Raw genomic sequence first — 20,453 nt, 5'->3', positions numbered from 1 at the left:
ACAAGTATGTTTCTAGGTGTGAACATGGATCCCAGGCAGATGGGTCTGCCTCAAAGAGTGGTTCTCACTGTGTGTAATTGGGATATAATGAAGTTCTCCTTAGGGCATGTTCACTGTGCCCCTCAATATCCAACACTTCACTGCCTATTTCTGATTAGTAATTAAACTCCTGTCCTGGAATCCAATCTTAAGCCATTATAAGCATTGCTGTAAAAAGAGTGTTTTCAAATTCAGCTAGTCTTTATGACAGGGGTCACCAAATTAGGGCCTGTGGGGCAAATCTTGTTCACCACGTGTTTTTGTAAATAAAGTTTTATTAGAACATGTCTTCACCCATTTCATTATAGATTTTCTATGGCTATTTCCATGCTACAACAGGAAAGTTGAGTATTTGCGACAGATTATATGACCCATAACACCTTAAATATTTACTATCTGGACTTCAGAGATATAAGGAAGATGGCAAAGGTTTTTAACTGTTAGAATTTTTCCCAGCTGTTTTTACTCCAGAGGGACCCTCACAACTTGCATGGACAGATTTTTTTTTAATTAGTCTAATACACAAATGAGAAGATTGAAAAGCTTCACCCCCAAGGGGACTAGTGACGTTCTTCTGAAACAGTCTGGGCCCCGGATAGCTTCTTCAGGGCTCCCTTTACATCTTTGTTTCTCAGAGTGTAGATTGTGGGGTTCAGCATGGGGGTCACCACATTACCAAAGATCTGCACCGGGGTCACCAGCACTTCGCTCAAGGATGGCTGGGTATAGATGAGGGCGCAGGGACCAAAGAACAGCGTGACCACCGAGAGGTGGGACACGCAGGTAGACGCCGCCTTGCGCCTCCCCTCTGCAGAGCGCATCCTCAGGATGGCGACGACGATGCGGACGTAGGAGGCGAAAATGAGCAAGAAGCAGGTCATGGGCACCAGGCCGATGTTGGTGAAACTCACCGTCTCGATGATAATTGTATCGCCACACGCCAATTTGACTACAGGGAAAATGTCACAGAAGAAATAGTCCACCACATTAGAGCCGCAGTAGGGCAGCTGGAAGGTCAAGGTGGTGAGAATCGTGGCGTGGAAGGAGCTGGTGAACCAGGTGCCGGCAGCCAGCAGGGCGCACGCGCGGCGGTTCATGACGACCGTGTAGCGCAGCGGGGCGCAGATGGCAGCAAAGCGGTCGTAGGCCATCACCGTGTAGAGCAGGCACTCGGTGCTGCCCAGGAAGTGGTAGAAAAAGACCTGGCACATGCAGCCACCCAGGGAGATGACGCGGCTTTTCCCCAGCAAGACGGCCAGCATCTTCGGGGTGCTCACGGAGGAGAAGCCGATGTCCAGCACGGAGAGATTACAAAGGAAGAAGTACATGGGGGTGTGGAGGTGGGAGTCAGACACCACAGCGACCAGGATGAGCAGGTTCCCCAGCAGGGTGCAGAGGTAGAAGGTCAGGAACACAGCGAAGAGCACAGTCTCCTGCCCCTCTGTGTGCGGGATGCCCAGCAGGACGAACTCGGTCACCGAAGTGTGATTCTTTAGCTCCATAGAAGTTAGATGTTATCCTGAGAAAGAGGGGAAATGACAAGTTGATCATCCAAGGGACTCGACTGATTGCCACCAGTCCATTCACAAGGAAAACATCAATCACAGATTGATAGAAAAAAATCACATTGATTCACATAGGAAAAATCAATCATAATGAAAAGATAATGTTTATCCTGATCGTAAATGAGCAGATTTTATCTCACTATCATCAGACAAAGAGGAGCAAATGACAGAGGGGAGGTGTTGAGGAATGAGAAAGGCAGGGAAAGGCAAAAAAGGAAATAGAGAACATGTGAAAAAAAAAAAAAATAGGAGGGCGGTGCCTGTGGCTCTAAGGAGTAGGGCGCTGGCCCCATAGGCCAGAGGTGGTGGGTTCAAACCCAGCCCCGACCAAAAACTGCAAAATATAATAATAAAATAAAATAAATGTTTATAGCATTCATATTTTCCATAGAATTTTCACCACGATTTTCTAGGCAAACATGAACGTAATTCTGTAAGGTAGATGTGAATATTTTCATTTCATAGATGATGAAGAAATTATGAGTCAGGTAATTTAAATAATTCAAATTCTCTTCTACAATTCATGGCAAATCCCAGGTTAGAATCTAAGGATTTTTAATCTATCATCATTAGGAAAGATTTAAAAAAAAAAAACAAAAACCTATGGAAATGTAGATAGGAAAAAAAATTAATGTATTTTTTTGAGGTGGCAACAGTTCAAAGATAAGTTAGCTTAATTGTTTATCTTTTCATTTGGATTATTTTATATGCATGCTTGTCAAAATGGTCTTGAATTTCTCCCTGGTAACTTTTGTATTAACCCCCTTCTTTTAAATATTGTTCAGCACTCCAGACAGCTAGACAAAGAAGAATGTTTTCATTGAATCCTTTATTTTTGTTAATGCATTCTAAGATCAAGTGAGATTTCAAAGAAGTCACTAGATAAAGATAAAGCTCTTAGGAAGCTGAACGTTTTCATTTGTATAACTGTAAAGAAGCTTTCACACTGGTTTCTACTCTGCCGTGTTAGGAACTTTCTGTCTCTCTGGTTTTTAAAATTTTGTTTATACAAAAACACAGGTTCTGGGGTGGCGCCTTTGGCTCGGTGAGTAGGGCGCTGGCCCCATATACCGAGGGTGGCGGGTTCAAACCTGGCCCCAGCCAAATTGCAACCAAAAAATAGCTGGGCGTTTTGGCCGGCGCCTGTAGTCCCAGCTACTCTGGAGGCTGAGGCAAGAGAATCAACTAAGTCCAAGAGCTGGAGGTTGCTGTGAGCTGTGACATCACAGCTCTCTACCAAGGAGGGCAACAGAGTGAGACTCTGTCTCAAAAAATAAAAAACAAAACAAAACAAAAAAACACCACAGGTTCTGTTATATATCATTTTTGGCTGTCCAGTTTCAACATTTTGATATTCATGCATCATTCTATCCTATCAAAACATCTTTGTGGATTTCTGCTCCATCATCCAATATAGACTGTACTTTTTCCAGCATGAAGTTCTTCATAAGATCTCTCTATGCCTACCTTTAAGACCTTGCTTACAGAGAAAAATAAGCATTTTTCTTTCAAATGAACTGGTAAAAATATGTTAGAAATGGTCCTGATTTTTTCCTTTACTAGAAGAGTTATGAATATTATACACACTTTACCTGATCTCAGTGGGTAAGAAAACCATATAATCTTTATTGATCATTTCCATTTAATTAAATTTGGGAATAGTATTTTATGTAGCAATGCAAAAATGTTTTTCGGATCTTGTGGATAAATTAAGTGACTTAGAAGATGGAATATTTCATAAAATTTTAGAGAGTTTTTCTGTTCAAAAGGGAGTAAGAAAGAACAAATTCCGTGACCTACCTGTAATAGAATATTTTCTGTTCATGACTCTACCTCATGAATACAGTTAGACTTAATAATCTAAACAGTTTTTTCTCACGTGTAATGGGTAAACAAACTCCAAGCGAAAAGTTGGGATTAATATGTATAATAAATCAGGAAATAAGATTACTAATTTTGGGGGTGGCGCCTATGGCTCAGTGAGTAGGGCGCTGGCCCCATATACCAAGGGTGGCGGGTTCAAACCTGGCGCTGCCAAACTGCAACAAAAAAATAGCCAGGTGTTGTGGCAGGCGCCTGTAGTCCCAGCTACTCGGGAGTCTGAGGCAAGAGAATCGCCTAAGCCCAGGAATTAGAGGTTGCTGTGAGCTGTGTGATACCATGGCACTCTACCAAGGGTGATAAAGTGAGACTGTCTCTACAAAAAAAGATTACTAATTTTTGGAAAATCCATCATATCTATACCTATGTGGCTTTTACTCTTCATTGCATTAGTGAGTAATAATAGAACCTATATTTTATGATAAAATAGGCCACAAGAGGTAATTTATACTGTGCTATTTTTAATGATACATTTTGACCTTTTTTTGAAATGTTGGATAAGCAGAAAAAAAATCCATTCGTTCTACAGGCTCAAAAGTTTATGAAAGGGAAAGAGATTACTACACTAGAGCCTAGGAATTATAACATCAAGTTGGGCAAAATTTTAAATGTTTAGATGTTAAAAGGAGGAAAATGCATAGCTGTATGCTAATTTTTTTATTCAGTAAACATATGTTGATTACAATCTACGGTCATAAACCACATGAGATGCTGAGAAATTATTTATTATTAATAATTAATTAATTGTTTATTAATTATTAATAATTAAAAATTAATTATTAACTAATAATTAAAAATTATTCATAGACTCTTCTTTAAAGAAGAACACAGACGTTCCCCTTTAGGGAAAATAAAATGTAAATACATTAATGAAATAAGATAAAGTATATAATTATATAATTAAATGTATTTTCTTTCTTTTTTTTTTTGTAGAGTCAGAGTCTCACTGTACCGCCCTCGAGTAGAGTGCCGTGGCGTCACACGGCTCACAGCAACCTCTAACTCTTGGGCTTACGCGATTCTCTTGCCTCAGCCTCCCGAGCAGTTGGGACCACAGGCACCCGCCACAACGCCCGGCTATTTTTTGTCTCAGTTTGGCCGGGGCTGGGTTTGAACCCGCCACCCTCGGCATATGGGGCCGGCGCCCTACTCACTGAGCCACAGGTGCCGCCCAATTAAATGTATTTTCATGGCACAGTTTTGAAATAATACTAACCGTTTAAGTTTTGAAGGGAGTTTTCACAAAAGAAGAAAGTGTCCAGGGTCTGTACCATGAAAGGTACAGGGATGAAAAATGATAAGCTTTGTGTTTGAGATAGTTGACTTCAGTAACAATATCTAGTACATTTTACAGGGTGAATAATCTATAGCTGAGGAGACAGGCTGGGAACATAAAACAATCATCCAGGCAAAATTCACATACAATGATGAAGTAGGATTGATGTCTTAGTAAATAGAAAAGCAAGGTGGACTATTAAATGATATATGGAATTAAGTGAATTATAGAATTAATATCAATTTTTTCAAGACAAATAACGAGATTACTTTTATATATGTTGATTTTGAGAAGTCTGTGGTTCGACTCATAGTAATGTCCACAAGGGAGTTGGATACATGACTTTGAAACTAAACAGAGGACTGGGGCTAGACAGGTACTTAAAATCATGGAAGTAGGCAGGGCGCCATGGCTCACTCCAGTAATCCTAGCACTCTGGAGGTCGAAGCAGGAGGATTGCTTGAGTTTAGGAGTTTGAGACTAGCCTGAACAAGAGTGAGATCACGTCTGCACTAAATCGAAAACTAGCTGGGCATGGTGGTGGTCACCTATAGTCCTAGATACTCAGGAGGCTGAGGGAGGAGGATCACTTGAACCCAGGAATTTGAGGTTGCTCTCAGCTATCATGATACTATGCAGGATGACAGAGTGAGACTTTGTCTTGAAAAATAAAATAAGGGGCGGAGCCTGTGGCTCAGTGAGTAGGGCGCTGGCCCCATATACCAAGGGTGGTGGGTTAAAACCCAGCCCCGGCCGAACTGCAACATAAAATAGCTGGGCGTTGTGGCGGGCGCCTGTAGTCCCAGCTACTTGGGAGGCTGAGGCAAGAGAATTGCCTAAGCCCAGAAGCTGGAGGTTGCTGTGAGCTGTGTGACGCCATAGCACTCTACTGAGGGCCATAAAGTGAGACTCTGTCTCTAAAAAAAATAAATAAATAAATAAATAAAATAAAATAAAATGAAGGAAGTAAATCATATTTCTTAGGTAAATGAAGAAGAAAAGTACTGAAGAAAGACCATGAAAGAAGAGCTAAGAGGACTCAAGTGTGAGGAGATTGGATGATCCCTTTGCTACTTCCCCTCACTACTTCCTCAATAATGAGGAAATCATTATTCTGTGGCAGAGATGCAGTTAAGATCAGTACACTTAAATACATACATAATGACAGCTAATCCTTATTTTTCACCCCGTGTGAGCTAGAAAGACACCATCTTAGCCTTTTATATAAGTTAATTTGTTCTATTCTCTTGAAAACCACATGCAGTTGGACACTATTACTATTATCAGTTTATCAAGGAGTAAACCCAGAAGGAGAAAGTCAAAGTTAATTTGCCCAAGTTTATCATAATTTTGGAGCCAAATAAAAATAGAGATCTGGGACTAAGGAAGCTACAGTTGCTCTATTTAGAATATTTGTTTTCTGAGTTTTTAGAGCCCTACTCTAGATTCAGATCATCTCTGTAGGTTGGAGAAAAACAAGCCTCATACAGTTCTGTAAATGAGATTTCATAGGAAAAGTGAAAAAGACACAGGTTCATGTGTGATGATACTGAAGTTAATTCCTGAAAATGATACCGTGAGCAATGCTAGTGATTTGAACAACCTTCAGGGACAAGAAGATTTTAAATATGTTAGGACGGTGACTGTTCTTTTCAGCAACTACCAAAATTCATGAGAAAAATCATGCCTGGGACATTTAACAGACCAGGAACCCAAATTAAGGTTTTGATGTGTAATCCTATGGTACAGTGCCTCCGCTGCACCTTCCTCATCATGAAATTAAAGACGGCCATAGATATATCATGCATTGGTACTAAGGTAGAACATATCTTGGATGATGAAACCTAGAAGAAAGCAAAAATTAAAAAAAGAAACTATTTCATTTTGTGTCTCAGATATTATGTATTAGAAACAATATATATAGAAGTTAAGAGAGAAGAAATTTTCCCAAGGTCAACCACCCAGAATCAGAATTTAGGTCCAAGGTATGATGCAGTAATTCTGAATCAGTTCTGCCTTAACCCTTAACATCCTTTGACATTATATTTAACATTTTGTGAAAAGTGACACAAAAACAACAAACACACTTTTTCTGGGGAAAGATCCTCCAATAAATAGTATTCCTGTGCTCTTTAGAGGATCCGCAATCACCCAATGGTGAAGAACTGCTACTCAACGGACTTAACAAGAAAAATGACACATTACATCTGTTATGGAGCAGATTAAAGTGAAGGCAAAAAAATAATTTTTGTTCATGTTCTATAAAGAAACCATGAAAGTTTTGGACTAGCCCACTTAGAGCAAATGATGAAAAATAAAATAATAAGAAAGGTGCAGACAGAGAGAAAGAGTGATGAGAAAAAACATAAAAGGTGGGGGGGGCGGTGGGAGAGAGAGGAGAGTGCACAGTAAATAATAAAAGAATAGTCTTACAGCTTTCTTGTATATCATGTTCTGGTCCAAGTCAAATTCAGGTTTATTGTCTTCTGGTGCCACATATACAGGATTTGGTAGGTCACCTAAAAAAGAAAGGGGTCTACACTGGCTTGGTCTTGACACCTTTAGAATGGTGGTTTTTCTGTGTCTCTACTCTTGAGCCAATCGGGGATTATGTAAATAAACTTGCAAACCAGAACTCTTTGATCCCCTTGTCCTCTCCATAGGCTTTAAGGCCTCTCCAAAGGGTGTGTATCCAAGGTTTAAACAGAGCTGGCATGACGAAGGGACCTAATCCCCTAAAGTCTGTCTTGAAGACTGGAGGCTTTGAGGTTGCATCATTTTCTCACTAATTAGTTTGGAGAAACTATTATAATAATTTATTTTAACTGGGTCATAATCAATTGGTTTATGTACACAAGATGATGAAACTTTTGCTCGATATTATTCTGGAAGATTTACCATACAACTTGGAGAGTATCTAACTTATCTCAACTGGATTCATTTTACTGGAAAGCAAAAAGATAGTGTTCTTTTAAAAAAAATTTCATTTGTGACCCTTTTTCAAAATTCTCAGTGATCAATTACTCCCCAAATAAGATTGCAATGTAAAAGTTTTTAGAGCATAGGACTGAATCGTAAGATCTGAGTTCAAATTCTGAGCATGTGATCACTGATGTATAAGTCTGTACAGGTTTCTTAAACTGAGGATTATTTCATTTCTTTATCTATATTGGGCAGCACCTGTAGCCCAGTGGTTACAGCACCAGACACAAACACCGAGGCTGGCAGGTTTGAACCCGGCCCAGGCCTGCTAAACAACGACAGCTGCAACCAAAAAATAGCTGGGCATTGTGGTGGGCACCTGTAGTCTCAGCTACTTGGGAGGTTAAGGCAAGAGAATTGGTTAAGCCCAGAAATCTGAGGTTGCTGTGAGCTGTGACGTCACGGGACTCTACCCAGGGTGACAGCTTGAGACTCAAAAAAAATAATAATGATAATAATTTCTTTATCTATAGAATTGAGATGATAATACCTCTCACACCTGTTTTATGTGTTTCAAATGGGATACTATATGGGTGAACTTTTCTTAAAACATAAATCTGTCTGCAAATGTAAAGAATTTGCACTGTCTACATTATTTTTAATTTAATAATAAGTACTGATAAAATGTTTGACATGTCTTTACGAGACCTCAACCACTGTTATTTTTAATAACAAGTTTATTAAGACATAATCCACATACCATAAATAAATCTTTGTAAAGTGTAAAAGTCAATGATTTTCAGTAAATTTACAGAGTTTTACAACAAAGCCATAGTCCAATTTCAGGACATTCCTGTCATTTCAGAAGGATCCTCCATGTCCTTTTGCCTCCTGTTCCTACCCGTAGGCCTGGGTATTCAGTAATCTACAGTCGGTTGTATGAAATTCTTTTCCTGAGTAATTAATATAAATAGAATAAGATAATATATGGTCTTTTGTATCTGAGTTCTCTAAGTAGCGTAATATTTTTAAGATTCACTCATGCTCTAGCCTCATCGGTTCTTTCTTCACACAAAAATGTGATTACTGATATTCCGCTGGGTGTGAACAGGGCCTGAAATATAATGGCCAGGAGCAGAATTATGAGAAAAAGATAACAGTTCTAAGTCCATACAGTGGACTTTGAAAATTATTTGACCAGTGTGTTATTCTGCTTGCAACATTTTCACTGACCTTAAAGCTCACACCGCATTTCACATGGCTCAGTGAATTATCTGTGGTCTGCTGCTGACTCAGAGTCCTCTCTAGAAAGGTCTCCGTGGAAACCAAAGCAGATAGAAAGGAGCGTACATTAGATAAGCTAACAATTTGAAGCCCATTATTTCCTGTTTTCCAAATCCTGATAATAGAGCCAGTCCTTTTAGCATGGCTTATAACAAATGAATATAAATTGATTATAGAATACTAAGTTCAATGTAAGCATTTCACATTGTATATCGAAGCAGTACCCTGAACCCCATAAATGCGTCAATGTACAAAGTTATGACTTAATAAAAAATAATTAATAATAAAAAATAATAATAATATACTATATAATAAATAGTATATATACTAGAAAATATTGTATTATAATAACAATGTAACAGAAAAATATATACAGTAAATAATATTAAAATATATACAAGAATATTATAATATTTAATATTATAAGAATCCTATGTTATTATTTTTTAAACTACAGAGAAAAAGAAATGAAAACTAATTGCCTTTCTCCCATCTTCTTGCCATCTCTCTTAAAGTCTTAAACTTTCCCAGATTTTTCCTCTAACATCTACAACTATTCCCAAGTTTTCAAAGCCTAAAGGCAAATAAAACTCATTTTGAATGTCATCTCCATCTTCAGACCTATCCTGACATACACACCTCAAATTAACCTCTCTCTTTTGTACCGACTTCAGATGTAGCCATATTTTTCTATAGACGGTAATACATGATTTACTTCAAAGTTAATTTCATCAAACCCTCTACCTAATTCCTCTTTTTTATTTTACTGTATTCATTCTCATGCAATCATTTAGCTATATAGGATTTTTTTTCTTCATTTTTAAGATCTATGTTTATATTATTCTTCCCCAGTGTCCCTGCTAGTTTAAAAGTTCTATATAATAATCATCATATAAAATCAGATAAAATTATGGTGCATTAAGGCCACCTTTTGTTGTGTTCTATTACACATTTGCTTCCAAGTGGTTACACTTGTATCTATAAATGAAGAAATTGGCAGAGGACTCCGGGATGGCTCCATAAGGATATCAATTACCAGGCGATATCTGACCCAATGTTACAAATAGTTCCAGTCTTCCAGCTATGCTCAGCATCCTGTCCCACTAGGAAAATACAAACAGGATTAGTGGTAACAGATGTATCTGGTACTACCCTTAGGGAATTTGCAACATCTATAGTAGATAAGACAAATGTTTAAAGATACCTAAATGCTATTTGTCCTGTAGCTTTATAGAATAAAATAAAATAATTGTTTTACATGATAGTGAAGGTCCCATCCACATCTATCCACTTATGTCAAAAGGATATAAACATTTATCTCCCCCATTTTGATAGAGATGATTTGTTTATTGTGAAGCCTATCATATTTTTATGCTATTTAATTTAAAACAAATCCCAGCCTATTAGAATATTATCAAATTATGATCCCAATTGATTAAGTCATATATGTGTGGGTATGTGTGCATGTTTGGAATGCTTGTGGGTATTTAAGGTAATTAAATAGTCTTTAGTGTCATGAAAATAACTAAGAACTTAAAGTACATCTTACTTAGGGTTTAAAAATGAGGGGGGGTGGAATTTCTCATAAGGTATAATACATCTTCAGAGCAAGCTCTGATGGAAAAAATCAGCAAGTATCTGGTTCATTTAAGCTATGAGGACTGTCATGGTTGATAAATTGAGCCCTCTGCATTCCCTCTTGGAATTCGACCGAGTATCAAATTGCTTGCCCTGGCCCTGTTCAGTCTAACTGCCCGATTGTGACTCTGCTTTTCACCATGTGCTGGACAAGGCCAGTTCTGAGCATACGACTGACAGATTCCACTGATGCTTCCTTGAGTGGACTTCCTTGGAAAAAGTCCACAGTCAGAATATGTAGCCATTTGGAGCTTTGACATTAGAAACTCCACATTTTCACTGTCTCTCCTAACAATTCCACTCAAGCCTGTTTAATTGCATTGTAATTGAAAAGTGGCATTTTTATCACTAATTCCCTCATAAGAAGTAATATTATACGAAGGCTGGAAGTTTTTTATTTATTTTTTTGTGTTTGTGTGTGTGTGTGTGTGTGTGTGTGTGTTTTATGGTAGTGGTGTAGAGGGAATCAGCCTCATCTTAGAAGTGCTGGAAAAATTGATATGAATGAAATTGGCCATGAGCATGTGTGTGAAAGGAGGCTGTGTGTTAGCATATGTGTATCACACTCATGATTAGATTTTCCTTGAAATAACAAGTGCAAAGAGAATTCGAGACATAAGCCTAAGCCAAGCCACTTTGTCCCATGACACAACCACAAATGGAGGCAAAAAGTTAGCAGGCAAAAAAAGCTCATGTAACAAGCATAAGAAGCATCTCATAGGAGTAAGTACCTTCGAGATTAATTAACCAAAACAGTTTTCATCTCAGCGATTCCCTTAGAGAGATCTTCTAGCTTGATGTAGGAGGTAAAAGAAGTTTTTGTAAATGTGTTTCTTCTCAGGAGTTTCCCACTATCTAATTTAAGAAACAAGAACCATTTCCTGAATGTTAACTAAGTCTATCAATTTGCTCATCTAAGTCCAATTCAGTCTAATATAACTTTTAGTCTTCGATTGAAAAGACTATTGTTGATTCTGTTTAATTACCTTGGCAAAGTATAGGTTTTTGGTAGTAGTTACAAGCAGTAGCAAAGTCATATATTTCCTAAGAATTTGAGAATAATTGGAAATGGAAACTATTTCTCTGCTTTTTTTCCTACTAAGTCTTTGTTTATATTTACGTGTAATTTATTAATTTGGTCAAAAGCCCAAATATGTGCTGGGTTGACAGAAACAGTGCAATTCCAATACCTACTACTTTTGTGGGGTCATATATGCAAAGGTTCAGCATTTCAACAACTCCACATGTAAGTCATTGTGACAACTACAGTGGAAACATGGCTTTATTCAATATTGCTTCAATCCAATATATTGCATAAGTATAAATTAAAACATAATATATTTTAAATTCGATTCCACTCTAATGCTTTATCATACACAGTATTCAATATGAGTTTTGATAGTTAATGATATGTGTGTCAACCTGAGTGGGCCACAGCATACCCAGATATTTGGTCATCAGCCATTATTCTTGTTATGTTTGGGAAGGTAATTTTCCATGAAATTAACATTTGAATCAGTAGACTGAGTAAAGCAGATTGCCCTCCTTAAGGGGTGTGGCCCTCATCCAATTCGTTGAAGGGCTGAATAGAGAAAAGAGATTAAGTAGGAGAGAAGTTTGGCAGCTTAACTGGTTGAGCTGGGACATGAATCTTCTCTTGCTGCCAGATTGAAACTCCACCATTGACTATCCTGGTTCTAGGTCCTTCAGACTCAGACTGAGCTTCATTATTAGGAATCAGGTGTCCTGGGTCTCCACATGCATATCTACACACACACACACACATCTATACATACATACACACACATATACACATCCCTCCTGTTGGTTCTGTTTCTCTGGAGAACCATTACTAATAAGACTAATATATTGGCTAATTAGTATATTAGCTATTAATATATTGGCTAATATTTATTAATTTTTTACCATATGTTAAGCTCTCCCCTAATCTCTTCACATCGATGACATCGTTGTATCTTCTATATAATCCCGTTATATACTTTTATTCCCTCACAAAGCAATTCACAAGACTGTATGTGAAGAGCTTGCATAGGGCCACACAAGTGATAGGAGTAGGAACTTAAACTCAGATCTGTCTGATTATAAAGTCCAAGACTTTCTTAAACACTGTTCATAATCACTGCTCTCTGCCACGAGAGACACAGTCTCTTTTTTCTTTGAGACAGAGTCTCACTATGTCACCCTCAGCAGAGTGCCATGGCATCACAGCTCATAGCAACCTCCAACTCTCAGGCTTAAGCGATTCTCTTGCCTCAGCCTCCCAAGTAGCTGGGACTATAGGTGCCCACCACAACGCCTGGCTATTTTTTTGTTTCAGTTGTCATTGTTGTTTAGCAGGCCCAGGCCAGGTTCAAACCCACCAGCCTCCGTGTATGTGGCTGGCACCGTAACCACTGTGCTACAAGCGCCGAGCCAGCCACTAGCATTCTTGAAAAGTTGTTTCCAAAAAAAAATTCTGTAAACTGAACACTCATTTTCTATTGCTATTTTTGTGATAATTTATTTATCCGTTTCTCTGTTATTTTATCATTTATAAATTTTATTTTTATTAATATATAATAGTTGTATGTATGCATTTTGGAGTATAGATAATAATTGAATAAATGTATATAGCTTGTAAAGATCAAATCAGTGTACTTTGGATATCCATCACCTTAAATATTAGTCTTTTATTTATGCTAGAAATATTCTAACTATTCTCTTATAGTTATTTTGAAATATACTCTCTACTTGTGTCCATCAATCAATCTCTTTTCATTCCCAACCATCCTACCCTTGCCAGTCTTTGGTGACTATCAGGAGTCTATCTTCATGAGATACTCTAGTATTGCCCCATCCCACAGATGAGGGAGAACATGCAGTATTTGTCTTTCTGTGTTTGGATTCTTTTCCTTGGTGTATTGACCTCTAGTTTCATCCATCTTATTGCAAATGGCAGGATTTCATGTTTTTATGGCTGAATAACGTTTTATTGTGTATATACTTGTAAACCACACTTCCTTCATCCATTCATCTATTGATAAGCACTTAGATTGAAAGCATATTTTGGCTGCAATACACATGTGAGTACAGATATTTGATATTCTGATTTCCTTTTATTAGATGGACTTTCTCAATCTTATGGTAGTTACATTCTTAATGTATTGAGTTACCTCTATATATAGTTTTTCATAGTGTTTACATTTACAATTTACATTCCCACCAAAAGTGTATGAAAGTCCTTTGCTCTCCACATCCATTATTCCTGGGCTTTTTGATGAAAGCCACGTCAACTAGGGTGAGATGATGACTGACTATGGTTTTATTTGCATTTATATGATGCTTAGTGATGATGAGCATTTTTCATATATATGTTGACCATTTTTGTATGTTTTCCTTTGAGAAATGTCAATTCAGATCTTTTGCCCAATTTTTAATCAGAATATTTGGATTTTGGTATTGAGTTGTTTGATTATATATTCTGGTTATCATTCCTTGTCAGATGGATAGTTTGCAACTATTTTCTTTTTCAGATTGTTCACTGCTGGTATACATAAATGCTATTGATTATTGTAATAATTAATAAGTTAACAATAATCTCTAAAATAATATTATTAATATTCTGATTATTATTAATAACCTTACATATCTGAATTTCTTTTCTATATTGTTATCTCTGTGTTTTCTTAAGAGTACTATTTTGAATTCTTGATCAGAGAATTCACATAGCAGTGTCTCATTAGAGTCAGTAACTGGTTATTTGATTTGTCCAGTTGAGGAGAACATGGTTCCCTGTTGGTTGATGTTTCTTCTGTATATATGTATGTGTGTCTTATACATGTTATGAGACACACACACAAGTCTTTTCATTGAAGGCTTGTTTATTCTATATCTTCTCTCTGACTTGTTTCAGTTTTATATTGTTTCAGTACATTTTGATTAGCAATTGTTTGAAACTTACCTGTTGATTTTCTTTCACCTTCCAAGTAAATTTCTTATACCCAAACCTTTGTCTCACTGTTTGCTATTAGGAAAATCCAAACTATTTATAAATAAAATTTTTGTTTCCTCTTTTTTCTAGTAGCAGGAAATCTTGAGAGGCTGGTGATGGTATTTTTGAGCCATAGGTATACACATTAATGGGTACGCATAACTCACCAAACATTTTGCTTATTTTTAAAAAAGGAGTCCTTACATTTTGGAAATTCATATTTATTTATAAATAAAAATAACAGCAGAAAAAAATATTTATAGCTTCATACAATGGGATACTGCATTTGGGTGTTACACAATATGTAATTAGGTTAGTTAGGCAAAAGACATCGGGCACAGAAAGATAAATACCACATGTTCTCACGCACATATGGGAGCTAATAAAACTTTAGCTCAATAAAGCAGACAGTATAATTGCAGTTATTATAGACTGAGAACGGCAGGAGAGAGGGGAGGATAGGAAGATGTTGGTTAACAAAAAATTACAGCTAGACAGGAAGAAAGGGTTTTGATATTATATAGCACTGTATGGTAAATGGGATTAACAATAATTTATTGTATATTTTTCAAAAGTTAGAAGAGAGAATTTTGACAGTTCTTAGCACAAAGAGACAATAAATCTTTGAGGCGATTAATATACTAGTTACCATAATCTGATTATTAAACATTATGTACATATAAATTATGACAAGTCAATTAAAAGAAAAAAATAATATTTATGTGAAAAAGCCAATTTTAGTAGAATTTCATTGGTAAAAGTTTAAAGTCTTTCAATATAGTGTTTAAGGACACTACAATATGAGGTAAAACTCAAAGAAAAACAATGTTATATGAATCAAAAAATTCAGGAAAATGCTGATTTCTAGGGAAAGTAAAATGGATAGGTTCAGGTCATAATGAACTGGGAACCTCCAAGGAACTAACATTACTCTTTCCTTTGAACTAGGGAATAGGACATAACTGTTCAGCATATCATAGTTCTTAATACTTTATATATTTCTCATTAAGATTATTTTCTAACTATTTAATATTTAATAAAAATTTACTTTCTAGCAAAAGATACCCAACAATGAAGAAACTTCCTGGGGTGTCTTTATTAAAGAATATTACTATACTATTATAGGATATTACTGATCCAATAATAAAAATAACATTTTAGGGCGGCACCTGTGGCTCAAAGGAGTAGGGTGCTGGCCCCATACCCCAGAGGTGGTGGGTTCAAAACCGGCCCTGACCAAAAACTGCAAAAAAATTAAAAATAATAATAAAATAAAATAACATTTTAGACAATACAATGTAAAATAAAAGAATGATAAATAATAGGCTTGACTGTTCTTCACTAATTTAGCATTCCATGAATTATAGGCATTATTTCCCCTAAACTTCCACATTAGCCTTTTTTTTACTGACAAAAAAGAAAGAACAAGAGAAGTGACCAGGGAAATGCTTGTCTTGCTTCTGGGAGATGTGGGCTCACCCCAGATGAGATGTGGTTTATTCTGGCAGGTTTCAAGTCATCAAAACAGTAGCTAACCACATTGAAAGAGCACAGTCATTCTTAGCATGTTTCAGCCAGAAAATAAAGACATGGAAGGGGGGAGACCAACGTCAACCTCTTTCAGTGAACAGAGAAGCTGAGAACGCACAGCGATGGCCATGTGGACCCAGCGCATCCCCCCGGGGGATGCTGAACAAGACAAAGCCAAATATGGATTTTCTCACCCATGACAGCACAGTCACTTCTCCATGCATTCCCCTACCTGCTTCCTCTTCTGATTCACAAGCCACCTGTTCACATCTAGGTCTAAGCCCACTGGGCAGGGTTTGGAAGTGATGTGATGGAGCACACTGCTTCACCTGTAAGAGTCCTGCTTTAGGTTCTGGCCAGCAGTCTTACTCTTTATATGACTTTATGGTACATTAGGAGCAGGATCCAATTGGAAGGCATGGAGATGCCCTTCTCCTACTTTTTCATCAACTCTGAGGACAGTAAGGTGAGGGTTTATCCAATGCAGGCATTGGAGGCTGCAATAATGCAGCCAAGATGAAGTACCATGGTGGGGGTGGGACAGGTGAATGGGATGGAGGATGAAGAACATTAGGATGGAGACTCAGAAGGTCCAGGTTCTTCTCCCTCCTGGGAAGAGTCCTATCCCTCTATCTTGAGCAGTACTGTGTCTTTGAGAGAGCAAGGTCTTGGAGTAAGACCACCAGTTAAGTGCCCTTGGACACGTTGCTTTAACCTTAAATTATTAGTCTCCATGTTGTGAAATGGAGATAATAATGATACCTGTGTTCTCAAGCTCAAAAATATTTGGGAGAATAAAACCCTTTTCTAAGCTACAACATGTGGTTCTCTCTCTACAACTGCTCAGGAAGGAAGCCCACTTGATGTAGGACCTTCCTCAATGAGGATTTCACCTCCTTATTCCTAAGGCTGTAGATTAAGGGGTTCAGCATGGGGGTGACCAGGTTATTCAGGAGCTGAACAGTTGCATCTAGCCATGGGCTTGGGGTTGGCCTCAGGTAGATGAGAACCACTGGCATATAGAAAAGGAGGATGGCGGTGAGGTGGGCACTGCAGGTGGAGAAGGTGTGGCGTCGGCCCTCAGCAGAGCGGATCTGCAGGATGGAGCAGACGATGCGACTGTAGGAGGTAAGAATGAGAAGGAAACAGCTGAGGGGCATGAGGCCCACGCTGATGAACCCCACCATCTCCAGGGCTGAGGTGTCCGCACAAGCCAGCTTCAGCATCACTGGGATATCACAGAAGTAATAGTCCACCTCATTGGGGCCACAGTAGGGCAGTTGGAAGGTGAGAGTGGTTAGAAAGGTGGCCTGAATGCAGCCAAAAAATGAGGTCCCCATGGCCAGGATGGCGCACACTCGGTGGCTCATGATGACGGTGTAGCGTAGAGGGTAACATATGGCAACAAAGCGGTCATAGGCCATTACCGTGTAGAGGAAACACTCGGTGCAGCCCAAGAAATGGTAGAAGAAGAGCTGGGCCACGCAGCCTGCATAGGAGATGGTGCGGCTGTTCCCCGAGAGGTAGAACAGCATCTTGGGGGAGCTGACAGAAGGGAAAAATATGTCAAAAATAGACAGCTTGCACAGGAAGAAGTACATGGGAGTGTGAAGCCGAGAGGAGGAGACAATGGCCAGCAGGATGAGCAGGTTCCCCATGAGGGTGAAGATGTAAAAGGACAAAAACAAAACCAAGAGAGTCGTCTCCAGGCCCTCGGAGTGTGGGATGCCCAGCAGGATAAATTCAGTCACCACCGAGAGATTCCTCATAGCTGTGAGTCTATCCGACCTCAAAACCCTCAAGACCCCATGGTCTAAAACACCGATGTCGAATGATCAGCTTTTTGCAGATGAGTGCATTGGCTGTATTTTTAACAAGCAACAACCTGCTTTCTTTTGAAGAGTGAAAGTGAGATCTTTATAAAAATATCATGTAATGAGAAGTTCCTAGTTCAAGAATCACAGTCTATTCAACTCACGAAAAGAAAGTTTTATATTGGCAGACACTTATCTTCTATAGCAAGATTGGAAGGTTAGAGATTTTCAAAGCCTTCTCAAGTCAGAAACTATTTTATCTGTTGATTTCATATTTGTAATGCATCTTCTTAACTAGTGGGCGCAATGTAAGGGTATATGGCACACTCCCAAGGGGAAGGCTTACCTTTACCTCTACTCAAACTTTACCTAACAAATGCAAACAGTGTCACCTAATCATTTGCACCTTCATAGTAATGTGAAATTTAAAAAAGAAATCATTTTATCATGGAGATCATGGATTTAGTCTGTTTGAGTGTTTTCACATTTGAAATGTTAATGTCTCTGTGTAGCAAACTCCCACTATTCATTACCCTCTGCAAAGCAACAGAGAAAAACAATTGTATGTATTAGAAATAAGAACACGTAATATGAATTCTAGCATTGCTTTTTATTAGCTACACTAGTTAAAACAATTTACACAAAGTCTTTACACACACAGTTTTGTGGCCCACAAAATGGAAATCATAACTATTCTAACAACATTAGCAACAAAATATATCCTGGTATTATATAAAGTTTCTGAAATTGCTGTGAAAATGTCTAATAAAAGTATAAGTCCTAATGAAAAGTTTTTGTTTTTGTATCTTAGACTTAGCTCTTAATGCTGATATCCTTTAATGCTGGTGTTCTAATTATGGGCAGACAAATGTTTTATTAAATAACATTATTGGATCGACTTGAATCATATCCTCTTCAAATTACATCCTTCCGCACATCTTGAGAGGGCTAAGATTCCCAATTTCATCAGAAGATGGTGCTCTGGTTCTTCTGTTTTTTAGTTTTTTCTAAGTGTAGTTAATGCAACTCTGAAATATTAAGGAAAAAAGAAAAATACCCAGTAGCAATGAAGAAAGCATCCAGTTGATGTTACTGCGACATATTAATGGCAAGAAATTCAGTGACCCAGGTAAAGAAAGGCAAAGAACAGCATTAATGACGTAGGTTATACAAGTTAAAAGCAGGATATGGTGCCTGTAAAGTACAGAGTCCTCTTCACCTCATTACTCAGTAATAATAATAATACATATATAATAATTATATGTGTATACATATATACATATGTGTGTATATATGTAATATATAACATTTAATGAATACATTCTGAGGATTGATTCAGCAATTTTAAATTTATTTTTTTAACCTACCTATTAAGAAGAAACTACTATTATTATTACTATTCTCCTCTACACATAAAAAAGCGAAGCTTAGAAAAATTAAGCAAGTTGCCCAAAGTTGCAAAGCTATGTGACAGATATGTTTCGGTCCATTGTTCATGCCCTCCACGTCAGGAAAAATGTCCCTCTGTTTCCCTGTGCCTTTGTAGAAAGCCTGTTTCACTGCTGACAACAACACCGTTCCAGGCGGTTTCACATCATTGCTTTAGAGGAAAGTGGGAAAAGTTTTCATGTCTTAGTTCCTCCTGGTTGTTTCCAGTCCTGACTTTAGAGAATGCATGGTTAATATTTTATCCCTGTGATGCCAGATCTTAGTGTCTGGAGTTCTCAAGTTGTAGAGCCACATTCTAAAGTAGGATTTCAATCATAAACTGTGGCCTTACCCCTGGAAAACATTTCTAAAGAGAAAGACCAAGCCAGAATGAGTCACCTATCTGCCACCCTAGAACTGGACAAAAGTGAAGACTGTAAAGAGAGGAACAGTGACATTCCAGGGGAGAAAGGCTTCCACAATCTATTCCTTGCTACTAATTCTAGCTCACTTGTACTAGTCTTACTGGGCAACTCAAATTCCTATGAGCTCTTCATTGCCTTCCTTTGGTCATCAAAGGCTGTCAGAGATCTTTGGTTCCTGCCTATAATCAGAAAACATGATGTTCTTTGATTTTATATTCCTGTTTGATTTTTAAGTTCATTTCAGGAAGAAGTTCCCCAAAGACCAGGAAGGTCCCATGTGTTGACTCACTAAGGTATGAGAGGCAGAGGGTAACAGGGAGACATGGGGAGAAGTTCAAATACTCACACCGCCCACCTTGGATCTCTGTCAAGCATTACAGCGTGATCCCACGTTTACGGTTTCTGAACAGTGCACCACATGCCCCAAACAAAGGAGCATAATTCTCATGTTTATAAAGGACCAAGTCTCATAGGGTTTGTACATGTGCTGCACACTGACTCTCCCCGGATTGTCGTCTCAGAAGTCTGTTTTCGGATCCCCTTAATCCCTCCTTGGAACTCAGAGTTAGCTCTGAGGGAGCAATTACTTTGTTAACTTTTTCATCATTCAATCCTGAAATAAAAGTATTGATATCACCAGAAAAGAATGCTCTGAAGGGG

At 38.0% G+C, this 20,453-nt stretch overlaps 2 protein-coding genes across 2 annotated transcripts; both read right to left on the bottom strand.

The window, feature by feature from the left end:
- Nucleotides 1–599: 599 nt before the first annotated feature.
- On the bottom strand, nucleotides 600–1,541 carry LOC128588870 (olfactory receptor 958-like). Its single transcript, XM_053595631.1, has one exon. The coding sequence runs from the start codon at nucleotides 1,539–1,541 to the stop codon at nucleotides 600–602; it is 942 nt and encodes a 313-aa protein (XP_053451606.1).
- Nucleotides 1,542–16,959: 15,418 nt separating this feature from the next.
- LOC128588551 (olfactory receptor 149) lies at nucleotides 16,960–17,895 on the bottom strand. Its single transcript, XM_053595451.1, has one exon. It carries the CDS (start codon nucleotides 17,893–17,895, stop codon nucleotides 16,960–16,962), a length of 936 nt encoding a protein of 311 aa, XP_053451426.1.
- Between the last annotated feature and the right edge of the window lie 2,558 nt (nucleotides 17,896–20,453).

Source organism: Nycticebus coucang, chromosome 6, assembly GCF_027406575.1.
Source record: "Nycticebus coucang isolate mNycCou1 chromosome 6, mNycCou1.pri, whole genome shotgun sequence".
Classification (NCBI taxonomy): Eukaryota; Metazoa; Chordata; class Mammalia; order Primates; family Lorisidae; genus Nycticebus; species Nycticebus coucang.
This window is presented reverse-complemented; position numbering and strand designations above follow the sequence as displayed.